The sequence below is a fragment of the Nelumbo lutea genome, chromosome 1 (assembly GCF_056320005.1).
Source record: "Nelumbo lutea isolate HS-2025 chromosome 1, American lotus-T2T, whole genome shotgun sequence".
NCBI classification, from domain to species: domain Eukaryota; kingdom Viridiplantae; phylum Streptophyta; class Magnoliopsida; order Proteales; family Nelumbonaceae; genus Nelumbo; species Nelumbo lutea.
Window position 1 is genome coordinate 99,198,266 of NC_142684.1, and position 23,120 is coordinate 99,221,385.

Genomic DNA, 23,120 nt, shown 5'->3' on the forward strand with positions numbered 1-23,120 from the left:
ATTAAAATATTCAGATCCGACAATGCAAAAAAATACTTTGAGAAAAACCTAACCTCTTATCTCATTGATTTTGGGGTCATTCACCAAAGTTCTTGTGTTCGTACTCCAGAACAAAATGGAGTAGCTGAGAGGAAGAACCGTCACATAGTTGAAATTTCAAGAAGCATTTTGTTTGCCTCACATGTCCCTACAAGATTTTGGGGGGATGTTGTTCTCACTACAACCTATCTAATCATCCGTATGCCATCCAGAGTGTTGGGTTTTAAGTCCCCCTTTAACCTCCTTCATCCGGATAAGGACCTTTTTTCTATTCCTATTCGTGTCTTTGGATGTACTTGTTATGTATACATTTCTAGTACCCAAAGACATAAATTTGAACCAAAGGCCCATAAGTGCATCTTCCTTGGTTATGCCTCCACACAGAAGGGTTATTGTTGTTTTGATCCTAACACTGGAACTCGTTATGTTTCAATGGATGTTACCGTTGATGAGTCCACTCCTTTCTATGATTCTTCTCAGGGGAAGCATTGTTCATAGTGGGAGTATTTGTCATAGTTGTTTTCACTCCCCCTTCATGTCCCTGTTGAGTCTCCTTCTATTCTTGATGAGTCAAGGGGAGAACAATCATCTCCAATTCCTTCCAATATTCTTATTCCTCCTCCATTACCTCCTCGTCCCCTTTTTAATCCCAGGTGGTACCAATGGCAAAGGACTAGGAGTGAGCAAATTGTTTCCTCTACATCACATGAGCCACTTACACTTCCAGTTACTGAATAGACAACAAGTACTGATACCATCCCTTTACCTCCCCGTCTCCTTTTTAATCCCAGGTGGTACCAATGGCAAAGGACCAGGGGTGAGCAAATTATTTCCTCTACATCACATGAGCCTCCTACACTTCCAGTTAGTGAAAGACAATAGGTACTAATACCATCCCTTTACAGGCTCCCTTCCTAGATCTTAATGTCCCTATTGCTATTAGGAAAGGTAAAAGGAAGTGTACTGCACATTACATTTCCAAACATGTTTCCTATGGCCTGCTTTCTCCTTCATATTATGCCTTTCTTTCTTCTGTTGCTTCTAACCCTATACCTAGGTCTATATCAGAAGCCCTTACTTTTCCAAAATGGAGGATTTTATGAGAACTGAAATAGATGCTCTACACAAGAATAACACATGGGAAGTGGTTGATTTGCCTGAAGGGAAGGAGACAGTAGGCTATAAGTGAGTGTATACCATTAAATATTATGTTGATGGCTCCATTGAGAGGTACAAAACTCGGTTGGTTGCAAAAGGCTATACACAAACTTATGGGATTGACTATTTAGAGACTTTTGCGTGCGGGTTCTACTATCTTTGGCTGCTCATTCAAACTGGCATCTTTATCAGTTGGATGTGAAAAATGCATTCTTGAGTGGAGTATTACATGAGGAAGTTTATATGTATCTCCCACCAGGGATGTATGGCACAGACATGGAGGGAAAAGTGTGCAAGTTGAAGAAGTCTCTCTATGGATTCAACCAGTCACCTAGGGTGTGGTTTGAAAGGTTTAGGGTTGCCCTTGTTAACTTTAGTTACGTACAAACTCAGTCTGATCATACCCTATTTGTGAAGAGGAGAGGTTCATTGATGGTATATCTCATAATCTATGTTGATGATATTGTAGTGACTGGCACTGTAGTGATAGGAATTGATGATCTTAAATATTTCCTTCATACAGAATTTGAGCTCAAAGATCTGGGGGAGTTGAGGTATTTCCTTGGCATTGAAGTGGCTCAGTCTAAGGATGGAATTTTTATCTCTCAGCGAAAATATATACTTGACTTGCTTACTAAAACAAGCAAAATGGGTGCAAGACCAGTGGCTACTCCTATTGATATGAGTCACAAACTTTCTACCTCTAATGGAGAACTATTGAAGGATAAGGGAGTGTTTCAAAGGTTACTAGGGAAACTGCTATATCTTTGTATAACTCGACCTGACATTACATATGTTGTCAGCTGCATTAGCCGGTTCATGCATGCTTCCAGGGACACTCATATGGTAGTAGTAGAACGAATTTTATGTTATTTGAAGAGTACTCCTGGGAAGGGCATTCTTTTTGCTAAGCATGGTCATATGAAACTGGAGGCTTACACAAATGCTGACTGGTCGGGAAATATTGATGATAGGAGGTCAACATCTGGATATTGTAGAATGGGGGCAGGTAATATTGTTTCTTAGAGAAGCAAAAAACAATTTGTTGTTGCCAGATCTTCAGTTAAGGCCGAGTACAAGGCTATGGCTCATGGAGCTTCTGAGTTACTTTGGCTTTAATTCTTGATGGAGGAACTAGGTGTTGAGTATGATAAGCCATTAATGCTATATTGTGATAATCAGACCGCCATCAACATTTCCCACAATTTGGTGCAACATGATAGGATTAAACATATTGAAGTTGATAGGCATTTTATTAGAGAAATGGTGGCTTCTGGAGAAGTTTGTCTACCATTCATTACATCTGAAGAACAGTTAGCTGACATTCTTACCAAGGGAATCTCCAAGGCCAAACTACAACATGACACTGGCAAGCTAGGCATGACTGACATATATGCTCAGCTTGAGAGGGAGTGTAGAGAGAATGGACCGAATGGCCCATAGGATGTTCTTATTTTTTTATGTTTCTGTTTATTTTGTTAATGGGCCTTTTGTGTTTCTTTATGTTTATGTTAAATTAAGTTAATTGTCCAATTAAGGGCCTCTCTATAAATTCAGAAACTTTGTAAATTACTTTTTAATGAAAGGATTAGGGAAGGGAGTAAGGTTCGAACAACAACTCTCCCAAAATCCTATTGCCGCAAACTTCTTCTTCTTCTTCTCTCTTTGTTGCTGATACCTTATCCTTTTTCACAACTTTTAAATCAGTCCTCTCATTTTTTGAAACTGTTTTTCTTCCCTCTTTTTTTGTTTGGGGGAGGAAGAAAGGATGGGATATGGGCTACCCCCTCTCTCAAACCAATAGAAATCTTTAATAAGATCTTTTCATTCCAAGTGCTTCTAAAATGACCTACAGAAAATTTCTTCAATGTTATGGTTGATAATTGGATAGAACTTTGACTGAAAATCCTTAAAATACAAACCCGACATAACTGATACTGTTCATAGAAACTCAAAACTCCATTTATCAAATCCTAGGACTAATACTAAAATGTGGTGCTTCTTTCCCAGAGTAAAACAACAAACAGACTACAAGAACATTCAAAGTTCTGTGAGATACACCAAAGATGACGTCAGAAACTGAAGGAATTCCAATCTAAACAATAGAAGTTTAAATAATCTTCAAAAGTCGCCAAAGATTTCAATTTTTAAGGAAAGAAATAATAGAGTGTTGAAAGAAGAAAATTACCACAGCACTAGTGTCCATGTGGCTGATGTCTGCTGTGACACCAGGAGAATTGACAACATCATAGAGATGGAGAACAGAAACCAGTGGATTCATCTTCATCAACATTGCGAGAGGTTGGCCAATGCCACCAGCCGCACCCAGGATAGCAACCTTGAATCCAGATGAACCACCCTTCGCTCGGCAATTTTCCCGCCTCAAAATTGAAGTTTCATCCGTCTTTTAGCCCATAATCCATACAATGTTTCCAAATAACAAGAAACCAAGAAAAAAAATCAGATCTTTGTAAATAGGCACAACATAAAGAACCCTATCTTCCATCAAATGATCGAAAACCATTCGAACCCCGGAAGAGAAAGAAAGCAAATAATCTGAAAACAACAGAATTCTGAAAAGAAATCAAACAGAGGAAAAATAGAATGAAGAAGGAAGTCAACCTGGAGATTAAAGGGGCGGAGATGAGCAGAGATCCTTGCAATACGTTGATTAACCTTCGCGCTCGGTTCCATCTTGGCGTATCGCTGAAGAATAATGGAGAAGGGAAGAATTGTCACTATATAACGGAAGCAGGTTGATCTATTGGCATTAGTAGTCTATTACAAGTAAATAAACAAGCGAAAGTGCGAAACAGTGGAACTGTGGAAGGCTGAAAACTGACGTGAGGATGACGGTGATATCCTAAAGTCGAGATGCGTGGAAATTGAAATTTCCTGCCGAGAAGCCTTATGTTTGCGTTATGGTTCTTGCAGTTATCAAACACTTACAGCAAGTAGCTTCTCCTTCCCTCCTCTCCAATTCACCCCAAAGGCCAAATTCTGTCATTGATCTCCTACGCAGCTACGGCTTTTCCAGCAATTTTTTGTTTTATCTTTATCTATATATCTATCTATATATTATATTAAAATTGGTGTCTTCATTATCATCATGTCTCTTTTTTTTTTTAATCAGGAAAAAACTATTATATTAACTTGTAAAACTTACATGATTCGGGCCCGAGCTATTATTAAGAAACCTTTAGTTGGCCCTTACAAGTTAAGGCGAAAGTATGTGTTTCCGGATTGTAGCTTTTAGGTATATTGTACTGATGTAGTGCGATCTAGTTACTCCACGCTCAAGTTGATTTGGCTTTCAGTCGAACGGCGCATTAGGTTGATATGCAAGAGGAGGATTAGAGAATTTGACGAGATCGCTCCGATGCTTAAGTTAACAAACTTGTTGCGAGCTGAAAATTACTCAGAATATTGAGAGCTAGAGAGTAGAGAAATCATGTGTACTTTGAACCACCGGGGGTGGAGCCTTTATATAGTTGAGTCCTCATGGGTTTTGCGGACCGGTTGCGGAATCTTCGTCACGACGAGATATGTTTCCGCTTTAATTGGAGGGCAACGCTATCAACTGATAAGGCTTATTAATTCTGCCCGAGTTGGGGGAGGAGATAATGCTACCTGTTACGTGGCGTGATCCCGTGAGGTTCAGAATCCGTTGGAGGGGTTTCCGGGATCACTACGTAGTGATCTGAGTCGGTATCTCCGAGTTGATGCTTTTAAGTTCCAAATTAGGTCGAATGCCAAAGTGCCTTAGGATCGATGTGATCCTATTGCGATCTAGTACCGAGGTGACCTTGTCCCGAAGTCACCTTATCCCAAGGTGATTGGATATCCGAGCTTGATCTGTTATGGACTAGTCATATTAGGCTGAATTGTCATCTCTTGGTCAAGTCGTGTCCACGTGTCTCCACTTTATCGGGCCAAATCACCCTTCATCATGTACAAAATATATAGCTTCAAAACAAGATATTAATCTTCTTAAATAGCTCCTATGTAGCTGTTTTATCCAGTGGTTAACACGGTTAGCATTAGCAAATTCAACTAAGTCTGAGCTGTCTGCATGGACGAAAAGATGCTTCATTTCTCTAGAGATCGCCATTGGGAGTCAGAAGGGCTCGTATTTCAGCATCATAGCTCCAACATGGTCTACCTTCTGCATAGGTGAGTTGTTCATTGGTTTATTGGAGGATGATCCCACATCTTGCGTGACCTGTAACCGGATCAAAAGAACCATTAGTATAGAAAATGGGCAGATTACTACGATGCATGTGACGGACTTGGGATGATAATTGTACAGAAGGCTTGTACTCCAAACTGGAGGAACTCATTGCCTTTACCACTTGAATGGGTTCCTGCCGATCATTCTCAAATATTTTTTTTGTTTCTGGCTTCCCATATGCAATAAATAATTAATGCAAAATTGCTGAGACTCATTAAAGCTTGTTGATTTCCTAGGTTATGAGCCAGATAATTATACCAATCTTGAACAATGATGTGGATGGGTGACTGCGAAAGCGAAATTATAGAGGGGTTTAAACCAATTTGAGCTCCGCACCAGATAGCCCGTGCAAACGTGCACTGGAAAAAGAGGTGATGTAGCGTTTCCTCGTGACTGCCACAAAATGAACAAAGTTTATCCGGTCCTACTAACCAAGGACATTTATTTTTTGTGAGAAGTCCATCCCAGAAAAGGAAGACTTGGAACCGGTATGGGATTTTGAGCTTCCAAATGAGCTTCCACTTAAAATGAGTGGTTGTGCTTGACGCACCAAATGAAGAGAAAAGATGAAAGGCCGACTTAACAGTGTAATGGCCAGAAGTTTTGTTTTTCCAAATGGATGGATCAGCCAACTAACTTGGTTTTATATGTGCTTCCATAATATGTTGGATGATAGAGGCCGAGAAGAACTATTGGAGAGTTGGGAGACACCATGAGCCATCTGAATTAAGAAACTCTGACACTTTAAGTCATGCAACCTAGCTTGATCTAAGGACGAAGCTACATAGTTACAGCTTTTCCAGCAATTTTTTGTTTTATCTATATATCTATATATATTATATTAAAATTAGTCATGTCTCTCCTCTAGAGAAGTTATTTATCTATTTTCTTCATTTTTTATATTTTTATTATTGTCTTTAGTTTTAAAAATTTAAAACAATAATCATTATTTATCTTGATTAGATTAATAAAACTGCACACTATCTTGATTAGCTTGATCTAAGGCCTCTTATTTTAATGCATGTTATTATTATATTTAAAAAAGACATTTAATTAAGAGAGAGAGAATAGTAATAATAAATATTAAATAATATAAATAGGTTAATGTTAAACAATAACAAATTATTAATTTAAAAATCCACTAAACTTTCACTAAAAATGTACAAAACTTATTAAATAATAAAAATGTGTTTCAATTCCCCTTAAAAATCAAACTTCATAAACGCTAACAAAAATAAGAAATTTAAATATAAAAATATTAATTGATAGTTTTACACTTTTAATAATATTATTAGATAACTTATGAGTTGAGACCTTTATTGTGCATAATCAGATCATTAAAAATGATAAAAATTAATGAAATTTTAAAATGTATAACTCATTTTATTAACACTAAAAAATTTAAATATAAAAATATTAATTGATAATTTAATAATATTATTATATAACTTTGTATTAATGTATTTTTAATTAATTAATAATTTTTATGAGTTGAGACCTTTATTGTGCATAATGAACTCATTAAAAATTATAAAAATTAATGAAAATTATTAACAGTATTTTATTGCAGAATTACTCATATGCAAAAATTACTAAATAATAATGAAAAAATACCAACAATTAATTAAAAATCCGAAAAATTCTAAAAAACCTAAACATAATTAAAATACTAAAAATAGTTAAAATTAACAATATTTTATATTAATAAGGGTATTTACTAAAAATAATTAGAAAGTACAATTAATAGTATTTTATTATTAAAAATACCAAAAATTATTAAAAAAATACCCAAGCCAAAAATTATTGAAAAATATTGAAAATTAGTTGTGTTTTTTATTAACTATGGTATTTATTTAGTTATTTAATTTATTTTTACTGAAAACAAATACAAATTAATGTTGTAGTGACTAATATGCAAAATTAAATGCTGAAAATACTGAAAAATATTGAAAAATACACATATGCAAAAATTACTGAATAATAATGAAAAACATCAAAAATTATTTAAAAATCCAAAAATTCTAAAGCTCGAGCCCAAGCCCAAAGACTGATCTGTGCACAAAATGTCTTATTTTTTAATATACTTTTATAAACTATTATTATATTAATTTAGTAATAATTTAATAAATTAATAAACTAATTTATATTTTCTAATACTAAATTGATATTTATTAATGATTTAAGAAATATATATTATATTTATTATATATAACATAAATACTTTTTTATATATGTAATAGTATCGGGTCGGGCTTATTTGAGAAAGCTCAAGCTCGAGCCCACAGGCTTGAAATTTTGTCCAAGCCTAAAAAATAACAAGTAGGACTGGGTCGGGCCGTTGAGCTACCCGGCCCATGAATAGGTCTAATTGTATATATAAAAAATTATATGAAATAAAAATTTAAACATCTATTTCTATTTTTTTTTAATGGACTTCTCATAACTTGGCCCAGTCCACGGCCTGGCCTGGCCCAAGGCTTGGCCCATGGCATGGCATGGGCCCGTGTAGGCTCGGGCCGTGGGTCGTGCGAACCGACCCCCCAAGATATCCTGTGGTCTAGCACAACACGACCCACACTTTGTGCGGGCCACATGTGAGTCATGTCGTGTCGGTCCAGCACAACCTGATTTACACCTCTACTTGAACCCGCCCAATACTGGGGATAGGGTGGGGAAATTCAAGGATTCCCTCATCCATGATGAGGAGTGGGGTGCATTGACCCTAAACTCGCATGACATTGTGGAGTGGTTGCCTTGCCCTGAACCCGCCTGACACTAGGGACGGAGCGGGGATGGAGTAGAGTGTCTTGACTATTGAGGCAAGGACAGGGATAGGGTGCCCCACCCTAAACCCACCCCATTGTTATTCCTATATAATTGTTAATTATTAGTAAAATTAATAAAAATGTTAGATTTTACAGTTATTTTTTATTTATTTAAAATTAATCAAAATATCATTTAAAAATAATAACAATATTAAAATTACTACAAATTATTAATAAAACTAAATTTATTAAAAATATTTATTCATATTAAATTAACAATAACTATTTTCTATAAATCAACATTAAATGAAAAATACAATTATTAAAATTTTAAATATTAACAAAAACTTTAAATACTTTTAATTAAATAATAACAAATTTTGATTATTAATTTAATATTAATTAATAATAAATAAAATTATTAAATCTTTCAAATTTTCAGTGCATGCACGAGTCCCCGCTAGTGGTATAATTATAAAGGGATTTTTCTTCTGGGCAGTAAAGTCTAGACTCTAGAGTCCAGCTCCAACATACTTACTAGTAGTGGTCAAAATTACTATAATATCTCCACTCGGGTAATTTATTGACTTCCGTTGGTTAAGCCACATGATGGGGTTATGGGCTCTATTGGGGGGTATTCCAGTCATTTGGTTATCCGAGCTCGATCCATTGCGAACTTGGCATGTCAGAGTGAGCTGCTTGGTGGCGAGTTGTCTATAAGTGCCAGGCTGCTTGGTGGCGAGTTGTCTGTAACTGCCAGGCTACTTGGTGGCGAGCTGCCTGTGAGGTGCCAAGCTGTTTGTAAGTGCCAGGCTACTTGGTGGCGAACTGCCTAGTGGCAAGCTGTCTGTAAGTGCCAGGCTGCTTGGTGGCGAGCTGTCTATAAGTGCCAAGTTGCTTGGTGGCGAGCTGCCTGTGAAGTGCCAGGCTGCACATAGTTGTCATGAGGTGCCAGGTGTCATAATGTCATTGGAGGGCCAAATCCGCCCTCATCATTTGCCCCCACTCCCGAGCTGAAAGTAACTCGACGAAGGGAGTAGATTTCTCCTTTTGGCCCGGAATTCAATGAGCTCATAAGCGTTGATTCAGTTCCTTAGGCTCTGTGAGCGACTCGCAGTCCACTCTTGGATTTTGCCCATGCCGAAGAGGCGACTGAGTCTTATGTGGTGCCGAGGTCTTTGCTAGTTCGGTACTTTAGCCCTTAGTTTCTAGGAGTGGTTTATAGTCCACTCTTGTTGATTTTGTCCATGTCGAAGAGGCGATTGTGTCTTATGTGCCCATGCCAAGGAGGTGACTGGGACTAGATCGCCCATGCCGAAGAGGCGACTGGTTCCTAACTGCCCATGCCAAGGAGGCATGGCATGGCATGGGACTAGCTCGCCCAGTCACCTCCTTGGCATGGGCACTTAAGACCCAGTTGCCTCTTCGGCATGGGCGAGCTAGTCCTAGTCGCCTCCTTGGCATGGGCACATAAGACACAATCGCCTCTTTAGCATGGACAAAATCAACAAGAGTGGACTATAAGTCGCTCCTAGAGCTTAAGGGATAAAGTACCGAACTGGCAAAGACCTTGACACCACATAAGACCCAGTTGCCTCTTCGGCATGAGCAAAATCCAAGAGTGGACTGCGAGTCACTCGCAAAGCCTAAGGAACTGAATCAATGCTTACGAGCTCATTGAATTCCGAGCCAAAAGGAGAAATCTACTCCCTTCGTCGAGTTACTTTTCAGCTCGGGGGTGGGGGGCAAATGATGATGGTGGATTTGACCCTCCAATGACATTATGACACCTGGCACCTCATGACAACTATGTGCAGCCAAGCACTTCACAGGCAGCTCGCCACCAAGCAGCCTGGTAATTATAGACAACTCACCACTAGGCAGCTCACCACCAAGCAACCTGGCACTTATAGACAGCTCGACACCTCACAGGCAGCTCGCCACTTACAAACAGCTCACCACCAAGTAGCCTGGCACTTGCAAACAACTCGCCACCAAGCAGCTTAGCACTTACAAACAGCTCGGCACCTCACAGGTAGCTCGCCACCAAATAGCCTGGTACTTACAGACAGCTCGCCACCAAGCAGCTCACTCTGACGTGCCAAGTCTGCAACGAATCGAGCTCGGATAACCAAACCACCTCGAGACAAGTCTACCTCGGCGCAAGGTCACATCAAGACCACCTCGATCCCAAGGCACTTCGACATTCATATCAGGTCGGATCTAAAGAGCACGAGCTCAGGCAATGTTGACTGACCATCGCATGGCAACCCCGGGTATCCCATCACCGTACTTCGCATCTTACAGGATCATGCCTTGTAACGGCTATATTAGATCACCCACTCCCCGATTCAAGAGGAAATGGGCAACCATACCGGTTGGTGACGTTATCTCCACCTAACACAGAAACAGATCCCATCACAGCGGGAATCCAGGAACTGCTCCACCAAACTCACGAGGACTCCAGTATATAAAGACCTCACCCCCCAGGGGCAAAGGTATGCAAAAAGGATGAGATGGGTAATCTCTGCTCTCTAGCTCTCTCATTCTCTAATATCATTCTCGGCTCACAACTAAGTGCTAACTTAGCCATTGGAGTGACCTCGCCGGATAAACACCCCAGGTTCTCTGATTCAATTCTGGCATATCAACTAGGTCATCCGTCTACAAAGATGAGCAGATCATCTTCTGCAGGGAGCAGCTAGGTTGCACTACACTAGGGAGCTTCACTTCGGCCTCTAAGTCATCGGCCACTTGGGAGCAGACGAAATGATGAGGTACTTAGCACAAAAAAAATGATATGTGACCAGAAAGCGTTACATCAAAAGCCAAAGAAAGAAATTCCAAACCTTTGGATGAATATTTCTAAGGTTTCTAAATATTAGGCTATTTGAAGGGCAAGATTGCTCAGGCTATATAGTATAGTCGACTACTCTGAAATGTTAGTTGACTATCTATGATAGTTGAGGCATGATTTTTTAAGATTGTGAGACATAGTCAACTACTCCGAAAGGCATAGTCAATTACCTGTGACAGGTGATGCATAAAAATGCCTTGTTTGAGAGAAGTAGTCGACTATCTAAAAATGCATAGTTAACTAACCTAGAAAAACTAAGCTAAATTTGATATCAATTGACTAATAGGAGGAACCAGTTGACTAGAAAGAGAAAAAATGTTCCTCCCTTCATCTAATAGATGACATCTAAAATTCGGTAGTTGATTATTTCAAAAAAATTTGATTGTTTGAAGACTTAAACAACTATTGCTATGTTTGGTAATCTTTCTACCATATTGGAGCAGATTTGAATCATTACTAAGAATTGAAAGAACCCTCTAACAACTAAAAAATAGTCACTTGCTCTCAAAACCTCTATAAATAGAGATTATAGTTTGATTGAAGGCAAGCAAGAAAAGCAACCTATTATTGTATAGTGTGTATAGTTGTTTTTTATAGCAAGTTAGCAAGAGTCATTTTTGTTGAAGAGATTCTTGAGCTTCAATAGTTTCAGATGTGACAAAAGCTGAGAAGCTTTTGAGTAGGGATGTTTATGGGTTGGATTAATTTGATTTTCCTTATTTACATCAATCAAACCAATACTCTCGAGTTGATCAATAGGTCAACAAAATTGGCTAAGAAAGAAAAAAAAAACGATTAGAAATTTTGTCTGCAATTCGGTCGGTTTAATTGGTTAACTGACTAATACATTGCCCTTCAATTTCCACACTTCTTAGTATTTAATATTTATACATCTTGTCACCTTTTTGGGGTTTGTGTGAAGAAAGAAAGGGACAACGGAATTTGGCTTTTGTGTAAAGAGAGAGAGGGCATAAAGTTTAATTTAATTATAATAGGTGAAGCATTGAAAAAGGTAATATTGACAGTCTAAGAATATTTAATGATGACACGTGTCACCTAACAAATTGACCTATTTAGTGATTATAATAGTTGAAGCCAGGTAATTTTAAAAGGGTCAAAGTGTGATAGACTTGTATCCACGTTGGTTCTCATTAACGTTCATATGTTAGTTTGGTTGAGGGTTTATATACACATAACCCACAACCAAACCAACCATCGGGTTTTAATGCTAATTGAACTGAAACCGACCGGTTATTTTTTAAAGTTGACCATCTCGGGTCGAGTTGATCTGATTTGGCCGGTTTGAAAATATTTGTGAACAGGTATACTTTTGAGCTTGTATAGTTTCATCCATCTATTGTGAGTCTCTTCTCCACTAAGTTGAGCATCCTGAGAAAAACTCTTGTAGTTGAATATGTTGAGCTATATATTGTCATATCTGCCTATCTAGAGGTCCCTTGCTGTAACCATTTACTGTGCTTCACTTATATTATCTTGAGTATAGGTAGATGTTCTAGATTGAACACCATCAAGGTCTTGTTGGCATCCAAAATCCCAACTGTTAAGTATTGAAGGCACCCACAAGTCATGCTAGTTTAAGGTATTGTAGGCTCCTGCAAGCCCTATTGGTTAAGGTATTGCATGTACCCAGAAATCTTGTTAGTTGTAAGGCTTTTATTGGCACTTGTAAGTCCAGCTAGTTAGTGAAAGGGTGGCCTGAGGTAGAGGATGTAGGCATGGGTTTCTTCAAACCTCTATAAATCTTATATGCCTTTACATTTGTGGTTTATTTATTTTGTCTTTCTTTGTTATTTTTTTCAAGTTTGTATAGTTACTTGTTACTAACATTATTAACTTCTTTAGCTAACTACAAAAGGCTTCAACCTATGATTATCTTGCAACCATTGCACATTATTTGGTTCATCTTCTCTTGATCTATAAGATACAAATTTGTTAGTGTAGTGCATGTACTACTAACCTCACTAATTTTACTAACTACACTAATTTATTGGTTCAATAGTTTAGATATTTTATTGCTTACTAGCATTCACCAATTTCTATCCATTTATACTTGATTGTTTTACACTTATAGTTGTTTACTTTTGTTGTTCAGCTTTATCATTTACTTTAATTAGTTAAGTTGTCTCTAAGATTCTGGTAGCAGTCTTACAACTGCTTGAATCTCAAGTTAATTATCTTTGAATAACTAGTTAATTTCTTAATTATTCCACTGTGGTTGGCCTTTTACCTCTACCAATTGCTATCCATTTATATTTAATCGCTTTACATTTACAGTTGTTTACTTTGTTGTTCAATTTATTGCTTAACTTTATCATTTACTTCAAATAGTTAAATTGACCTCGAGATTCCGGTAGCAGTCTTACAACTACTTAAATCTCAAGTTGATTATCTTTGAATAGCTGGCCAATTTCTTAGTTATACCATTGTGGTTGGTCATTTACCTCCAACTACACTAATCGATACACACTTCTAGTGCAGTTGCCATTTAGATTTTCACTTATTTACTTTTAGATGTTATTTACATTTTGCAATTAATTACATTTATTGTTTGATCTTTATTTAATTGCATTACCACTAACTCCATAGCAGTTCATCTACTTCATTGAGAGCATTTTTTTTTGATTAATTGTTGAATCTAATGACTAATCATTTATTCTACTGCATCTTATTTTTAAATCATCAAGAAGGTTTGGCTTTAGTTTTGGGGGGAAGGATTTTTGAGCTTAACACATTCACAATTTAGGCTATACCCAATTCACCCTCCTCTTGGGTAAGGCCATTAGTCCTAATAGGGTGCTCCAATTGATCAAGGTATAATGGATATGAAAGTTCCAAAGAACATCACAACTAAAATGAAGAGGAAAATTTAGGGTTTGAAATTGAAAACTCTTTTTAACAATGAAAGAGTTATCCTTATTAAATAAGTTTTGAATGTGATTCCTCTATTTGCAAGATGCCAATTAGATGGTTGGTATGGTTTCTTGCTAGTTGTACCAGAGAGACTTGGGATCAAATCCCACCTATGGGTTTGGGGGATGGACTACCCCTGTTGTGTAGCCCATGAAGCAAAAGCATAAAAAAGAAAAATATAATTCCTCTATTTCAAATGATGCTTTAATGAACATATCTAAAAAAGATTGATAAAATTCAAATACAATTCTTTGAGGCCCAAGAGAAGGCAAGGGAGCAATTGCATGGCAAGTTAAAAAGGTCTCTTCAAATTAGTGACTTTTTTTTTGGGGAAAATCACCCAAACCCCTAGTGTTTATAGCAAATCTATAAAAAGTATTTTGCCCCTTTGTGTTAATGCTTTCACATTTGAATTTGAGGGAAAATTAGGTAGTTGTTGATTGTTTAAAATGAGTTTAGAATATGACAAATTGCGCCTTTTGTCAGTACCGGAATTTTGTTATGCATCTTAAATAATTACACATGTCTAATTTTTTGGGTTAATTACTTATACATGCCCTTATCTTTGAGAAAATTACTTATTATGCTTTGTAGTTTTAAAAACTATTTATATATACCTTGACCTTCAAAACATTAAATCTAACGGATAAAATGTAAAGGACAAAATTGTACTTAATCGTTCATTTAATTTTCAAAAAATGCCCTACTCTTCTCACAAGAAGAACAACAATAGGGATGGAACAGTCCATGGTGCCATAGCTAAATACTAAAATTTTAAAAGTAGATAAAGATTCAAAAAATAAGAAATGGAATATGAACCAAAATAAGTATGATAAATAAGAAGATTTTTTATTGATATAAACAGAATACAAAATTTAAAATTGACTCAACAATGAAACCACTTTCTTGTTTAGGTGGTAGGTCAATGGTTCAACCAATTGGGCCAAATAGATCAATCCATGATGTTATATATAATTAAATAATAAATATTTAAACAGAGAATAATACAAAATACAGAAAAAGAAAAAAAATAGTCGCATCTCTAATATTAAATATTAATCATATTAAACAAAAAGAAGTGTGATAAACAAGAATTATTTTTATTAATGATGTAAATGAAATACAAAATTTAAGACCAATATAAGAACAAAGCCATTTCCTTGTCTAAGTGGCAGGTTAGTTGTCCAACTTTTTTCTAGGTCAAATGTATCAACACATTATGTCATATTTAATCAATACATATTAAAAAATAGAAATACAACATAAAACAAGAAATTACAACAATTTTGTAGAAAGAAAAACATTTTAGCACATCACTAATATTACATATTCATCATATTAAATAAAAATAAGTGTGAAAAATAAGAAACTACTTTTTCTAAAGGTGGAAATAGAATACCAAATTTAAAATAAACCCAAACGTAAAATATATTTTCCATTTGAGTGGTGAGTTAATAGTTGACTGTCTATGTAAAATGGGTCAACCCATGATGTCATATCTAAATAATAAAAGTTTTTAAAAATTGATAAAAGTACAATAAATTGTAAAATATATAGAAATTTTATAGAAAAAAATGCGTAATCTCTAATATTATATATTTATCATATTAAAATGTGATAAACAAAAAATATTTTTTAACGATGGAAATGAAATACAAAATATTAGGAAAAAAGAGATTTAATGTCTATTCCATCACCCTAGTAGCCAAATCAAATGGTTCAATAGGTTGATTAGATAGGTCACCATGTTGTTGATCGAGTCAATGGATGTATAGACAAGCAATTTGGTGGAAAATGAACCTATTCAACCAGTTTCATCTTTTTCTAGACAAACAATTGTTCAACTAGACCAACAAATTGAAAATATTTGTATAAGCTACAAAGTAAGAAGACTTGGAACAAAGTCTTTAAGTTAAAAAGCAATAAATCGCCAATATGCATATTTACTAGTGGAAAAAACTAAAAATAAAGGTAAGTTTATATAGTTGCAGGAAGAGAAAGAGGAAGGTGAAGTGTGTATACTGTATTTAGTCTTAATTAATTTTAAAAGGGGTAAAGGGTTATATTAGTTTAACATACACTCATAAAATTGTAAGAGAGGTCCAAGCAAAAGGGGAGCGACAATTGTAACATTGTCTTTGCTGTATAGTGTTGATACTTGGCTTCACGTCCTGACCACCATATGAAAAATCCAAACTACCTATTTTCCTTCTGTTAAAAGTATGACTTTATCACCTAGATACTCAAAATAACATGGCGTCCTTCCAATTACTCATGACTGTTTTCTTACTACAGAATTAATGGAAACAAATGAGAGAGTGGTGGACTACAAGAAGGAATTCCCACGAACTTTATGTAGGTCTATATAAAGTTTTCATAAAGGCCTCGTTTGCTTTTCGGTAAGTTATTTATTCGGATAAATGCAGTTATTTGGGTAAGTTTTTCTTGAGAAACACTTACCCAGGTAAGTGCATTCATCCATGTTCTTTTATTTTTTGTAAATAAGGCAATGACCATTTTAACCATAGAAGTCCATTATTAAAAAGGACATTTTTATTCCATTCAAGTGTTGGCAACTTCCCCTTATGTGGAAAAGTTATTTACCCACCTACGACATGGGTATCACTTACCCATATTAGTGATACACAAAAAAATAAACTTTCCATGGTCACCACATAAATCTGAAAAAAAAACATGGGATTCTTGGTCAATGGGAACTAAAATCCTATTGATTAACTTTCCCCCTCTCAAAATCCAAAAAAAAAAAAAAAAAAAGAATGCCCCCAAAGTATTAAGTCATTGGAGTAGGGGTATTTAAAGAACCCAAGGCCCCTCAATTCACAGCGAGAATCATATCACTAAAATCATGCATTGAAGATGTAGAGATTTGAACCCAAACTCTCATGATTATAGATACCATATAAAGCAGGGATACAAGTACAAATGTACAGCACGAGAGCTTAAGGTCTGTGTAAAATTTAATACTTCATTAGCTCTATCTCCATTATCATCCATGACTTACATATATGAGGATATAGCTTAATGACCACTAATGTGCCTCGCAGAATTACATCTCGGAGAACCATATCAAGAGAACTAAGAGTTCAATAATCAAGACCAACATAGGGGCTGGGACTATATCCTCTGAGTTGAAGGGCCTTTTCATGGGCTTTAAAGACCAGCCCACCTTGTACCAGACTGGGCTTATTTTCCAGGATGTAGGTTAGGCCCTGGCCACCAGGCTCTACGACCCATTTCCCAGTTTGTTGTTTTTTTAGGCATCGGTAAATATGCTTATACACATGGTTTCTTTTAAAACCAAAAGAAAATGAAATTGCCACAGCAGCAAAAACACTGCAACCTTGCTAGTTGCTAATGATTAGCAAACCTTGTCTTTGGAGATGGAAATTAACAATTGTCAATTGTATATATTCACTGCTTGAACAATAATGGTGTAAGAGCATGTATTATACACATGTGAAAATAAATAGTAAACATATATAGTATATGGTATTTGGATTTAACTTTTATGATCTACACTGAAATAAAGGCAAATATCTGCACTTTATATACTAAAGATGTCCCTTCATATGCTATTAGTTGATTCTTACTTGGGTGGATATATAAAAAGCAAAGCTCTCATACAATATGGCTTCTTTAAACACGTTGTTAGGCCTAAATGACATGGTTCCCAAATTCAAATTAAAAAGGGCATAACATTTAGGCTCAGTTTGGGAAGAGTGCAAATACAAATATGTAGAATGCAAATATAAGGTTTGCAAAGATCATACACAAGGTTTTGTATTGTACATATTGGTATTTGCACTTGTCCCAGACATGTAGAGTGTAAAACCTTGTATTTTGTATGTATTTAAATTGTACATATTTTGTATTTGTACTTTTTCCAAGTTGAGCCTTAGTCTGTGTTTGATTGCAGTGAAAATGAATTTGCACTGATGCAAAACTATGGTTATGCAAATATTTTGGGTGAAAGTATTGATTTATTTTTGTTTCAACTTTCACCTTACTTTGTTTGGTTGCAATAAAAATGAAGTAAAATAAGACCCAAAGTAGAATAAAGTAAAATCCAAAACAAATGTAAATCAAAATTTGCATTTTTTTTATTTGCACTCTCATACATTTGTACTAGTACAAATAAAATTGCATTGCAACCAAACAAAGCCTTAGTAAGAAATTAATTCTACTTCATTATGGTTACTCAAATAAAAATCCTAATAGAAAGGCTTTTCAGTATTACAATTTTGTAAGGGAGTGCTTAAGTTAAAAATAAGTGCTTATTCAAATAAGCACTCATTTGCATTTGGCACCCAATTTTTTCAAGTACCTATTTTTTAAAGGGAAAATTCCCGATTAGTACCCTGTACTTTGGGCCTAGTGCCACTTTGGTCCCCGAACTTTAAAATGTGACAATTCAGTACCTAAACTTTCAAAACATGACAATCCGACATTGACTGAATGGATGAGAGATCCATCGTATGGACGCCCAAATCTTGTGGAATAAAGGGGCGAATTTCAAAAATTTTTCTCTCCCTTTCAACTGGGAATCGCATTCCCTATTTAAAAAATCATATTTTCAATGATCAATCTCGAACTATAAACTAAACCAGATATGAACCAAAAGGAGTAGGAGAGGATTATACCTGATACGGAGAAATAATATCTCCCAACGAAGGTGTTCATGCCCAAGGAAGGATCCAAAGACTGCTCCCACTGAAGATGGCACAATGTAGGATTGAGCAATATCAGTAGTGTTTTTCTCCAAAAACTTTGTCCTTCGCAAGAAACAGTAGGATGGCACATGAGCACAGCTTCCTATCAATTCTTTCTCAAAGAACTGATGTCAAGATCGAATATTGACTTCTCCCACAACTGGAGATCGAACTGGATGTCTGGCAGCTACAGGAAGGAGGCGGCAAGAAAGATCTTTGTAGGGATTGCAGAAATCTTTCTTTTGTAATTTCAGATCTGAAGAGGATCTTATTATGTGATTCTACTAAAGGCTGCCGCCCCTTCATTCTTTTGTAAATCCAAAGGATCAGCTCCTAATCCCATCAGGAGTTGCTAACCCAAATCATATTTGGATCAGACATCCCCTTAGGTAATAAGGATAAACCCTTATCTTATCTGCAGATTAGATCAGTCTTCTCCTAATCTCATTAGGAGGTTTCTAGATCTGAATCATATTCAGATCTAAACTCTCTGAGTGGATAGGGTTAAGACCCTATCCTATCTATTGACCCATCTCAGAATTCGCTCATATTTAACTTGTTAAATAAGTCTAGTTCGAAATGGGCTTAAGGCCCATTTAAGGTTATGTATTCATTTAGCCTTCCAAATTGCTGCTTAGTTGGGCTTCCTTGTATGGCATGGGACCCAAGCATTGATCTACACATCAGCCACATGGGTTCGGCCCAATCTTTGTTACAAGGCCAGGCCGAATACACTACTATGGATAGTGCACCCCTTGAAACCCATCAAATGGGCTCTATGGGCCCAACACTTACCCTAAATGGTCCTTGGGCCAAGCCACCTTGTAACACCCAGGGACTGTGGGTAGATGCAAGATTAGCCCATCAGGTATTATACTCAATGGTCTTACACTTAACCTCTCAGCCCATAATGATCATACACTACCCGACAAGAGAGGACCTCTCCCTCGGCTGCAAAGAACAGTGTTGCACTCTCTGCTTATATGGATCCCGGGAATAAAAACCTTTTGCAAACATTTTAGAAACCATAATATATATACTTTTATATCTCATATAAAATATACTTTGCAAAACAAATCTCAACGATTGAAATCGGCTACCGGTAGTCTTGGTTTCCATTAGTGAGAGTGCATCCCCGATCATTACCTTTGTCCGACAAAGGGGCTGATCCTGTCACTATAATCACCCACTCAGATGAATTCTCAAACTATCCCAACATACCCGGGTTTTGACCCCCACTAAGGATCTCACTGATTGGTATATCAAAGACAGCACAATTCGACACCTAGTGCAGTATCATAATCGAGTGTAGGGGTCAGGTGTAACTTTCCAATTTTGCCCATCAATCTCCAAGGTCCAGGGCAATACTGGAAATCTAGTCCAGTTCAAAGATTCAATTAATCCTACTCTGTATGTGCCTAGGGTCTCACCCTGGCAGCTGAGATAGGCCACCCCAACCGACTTGGTGGCACAATAGTGTCAACCTTATCAGGATAGGTCTCCCCAGACCGACCCATTGGCTATGAACATTGTAAACTAACACAAGTCTCATTAAGTGTCCAGTTTAAGGGTATTACACAGAAACATACCAAGGGAACATGAATCAAATATGCACTTTTATTCATTTACAATAAACTCATAAAGTACATCATTCTGATTGAAACTAAGGGCATACAAAACTGTCCAACATTGACAACTTTTCCAAGTGCTTAACCAGCTATTAAGTGGCATTGAAAAACAACATAAATACCTTTCGACTGCCATCTAATTTTCTTTATCAACCATCCGAACATTGACAAAAAATTAACAATTTCAGATCCTTGCCTTTTTTCTATTCAAGAAAGTTGGGATCACTAGAATGCCCACTCAAACATGACCCGAACTTTCTTGAATAAGCACTTATTTTATATTGGGTATTGAATTATCACATTTTAAAGTTTGGGGACCAAAATGACACTAGGCCCAAAGTACAGGGTACTAATAAGGAAATTTCCCTTTTTTAAAATAAATACTTATTTTATATTGGGTGTTTGGTAGTCTTTTTCTCTAATAAGCATTTAAATAAGCATTTGTGACTATTTCGTCCTTCATTTTCTTTCAAATTTTCAAAATATACCCTTAGAAAGCACTTTTATAAAAGTTTTTATGAAAGTACTTTTACAAAAGCACTTTTATAAAAGCACTTTCATAAAAGTGCTTTTATAAAAGTGATTTCATAAAAATACTTTCTTAAAAGTGCTTTCATAAAAGTACTTTTATAAAAGTGTTTTCATAAAAGTGCTTTCATAAAAGTACTATAAAATTCAACTTGGGATAATTTTATAAGTGACATTTTAAAATTCAACTGGGGATAATTTTGGAAGAAACAAATGAATAAGTGCTTATTGTATAAGCAATTTAAGAAAGCTAGAAATTTGGGCTTAAAAAATAAGCACTTATTTTCGGCTGATTTCCCAAATACCAATAAGTGCTTAATGGTCCAAACAAGCACTTATTTTTAAGCACTCCCAAACATGGCCCAAGTCCCATTCATCATTTTTTTTTTGAAAATGCCCCCATTCTTTACAAAATCCTTAAGTCTCCTTTCAAGACTTGAAACATGGATGGTAGGTTGCAAACAAATAAATTTCTATACTTAGTATGGGTCATTAATTAGTAGCCATACTGTATATTATAATAGGGAAATGATTATATTGCTTTCCTTTTTTTATAATTTTTCTCAGAAAATTGTAAAATCAATCCATCCATGGTATTAAATGTCTTATCCCCCCATTCTTCTTCTTCTTCTTCTTCATATATCTTCTTTTTTTTCTGTCATCTTCTCTAACATGCCTCCTTCATGCAAAAGCCTATTGGACTTGAAATGTTGACAAGTATAATCTTACTCATATTTTGTGCTGAGATTTAATTAATTATAATGGGGATAACAAATATGAGATACTAGACTGTTTGGTCAAACAAGATCTAATACCACCTTAATTTAGGAACCATCTAACCTAAAAGCTTAAGCTATTAGAGGAGATCCTCAAATAGGTTTTTATTCTCTGACAAGTTCCACTCTAACTGTCAAATTGAAATTTAAATCTGCAGCTCATAAGGTTTTGTTTAACAGATTATATAACCAATCACAAGTGATCACAGTGTAAATTCTGATGCATCAAATTATTTTATTTTCCTAATTCAAATTAGAAAGTAACATATATCCAAAATAAAAAATGATCTAAAAAGAAGACAAATGCTAGTATGCGGAAAATAGAGTGGATTTTATGATATGAGAATGAATTGTGAGTACACAACAACCCTTATGTTTAGCATGCATGCTGGGTAGCAATGATTCTCACAGACTAATATAACCCTAAAAAGAATGGCCAAACCTTATGATAAACGGGGCAACTGGCTGAATTAAAATAAAAAAAAAAAAAATATATATATATATATAAATAAATAAAGTGTTATGTATAAGATTGTCAGGCGTCCAAACAAGGTGGCTATATACACCCTACACCCTATTACACATCGGTCCACACAAGTGCAAAAGCTTGAATGTATCTCTGAGTGCTCAAAAGAAAAGCATAAATCAGGTAATTTTATTATTTCATCATGATCAAATCATGATTAAAATTCATGTAATAGTTATCGCTGATTTTGATCCTAAGATTCCCTCTTGCTTTTGGAGGGGAGACTTTGAATGATCTCGGTCCTGATCTTTTGAATTTCATAAATGGTTGGTGGGTCATGGGGATGGGGTACGCAAACCCGGATTTATATATGTCCCAGTCTCCCCCAGACAGCTGCTTTATATTGCCATAAAGACAGACTCTGACCAACCGCGGATGCTCGCCGGGGACCAGCAAAAGGACAAATTAGTAAGAATTTGAGTTTAGAGAGCGTTGTGTGAGTATCTCTCTATCTCCTCAATCGAGTCGGCCAAGCTGAGATCACATCTGCGCCCCCACAAGCACATCTCAGCGTGCATTGGACTCAGCAGCTGGAGATGTGAATTGGGCCAAGCTTGTGTTCCTTCCTACTTAGTTCCTAGTTCCTACTGACAAGTGTGAAAGAGCCTGTTAGGCTGACTCAGGTTTCGGCAGAGTGTCATAACTCTATTGACTTGTTGTTGGCTTTTAGAATTCTGCCTGTGACTGACATGGACGTACCATGGGCCCAGAAATCAGGCTGAAATTTGACAAAGTGAAGAGGAATCTGTGTTTAAACGTGCAGAAACAACATAAGAAGAAAAATGAGAATTAATGGCATGCATCGATGGACGTTACGTTGCCTAGGCCTCAGTGGGTGGGCTTCCTTTTCTGATGACGTTTGACCGATCTAGCTCTATGTCTATGGTGCCCAACTGCCAACTGGGCTCTAAGGATGGTCCTGTTGCTGGCGTTGTTTGACTCCTCTTTTGT

The 23,120-nt window shown here is 36.3% G+C and overlaps 1 protein-coding gene across 1 annotated transcript in view; it reads right to left on the bottom strand.

Moving 5' to 3' along the window:
* LOC148876367 (malate dehydrogenase, glyoxysomal-like) overlaps positions 1–4,371 on the bottom strand; it is a 33,007-nt gene extending 28,636 nt beyond the window's left edge. Inside the window, exons 1-3 of the mRNA XM_088966686.1 lie at positions 4,041–4,371; positions 3,820–3,903; positions 3,386–3,601 (exon numbers count right to left, since the gene is read on the bottom strand). Coding sequence (XP_088822812.1) covers positions 3,386–3,601; positions 3,820–3,891 — 288 coding nt within the window. The 5' untranslated portion in view covers positions 3,892–3,903; positions 4,041–4,371. The remainder of the gene's footprint in view (positions 1–3,385; positions 3,602–3,819; positions 3,904–4,040) is intronic.
* Between the last annotated feature and the right edge of the window lie 18,749 nt (positions 4,372–23,120).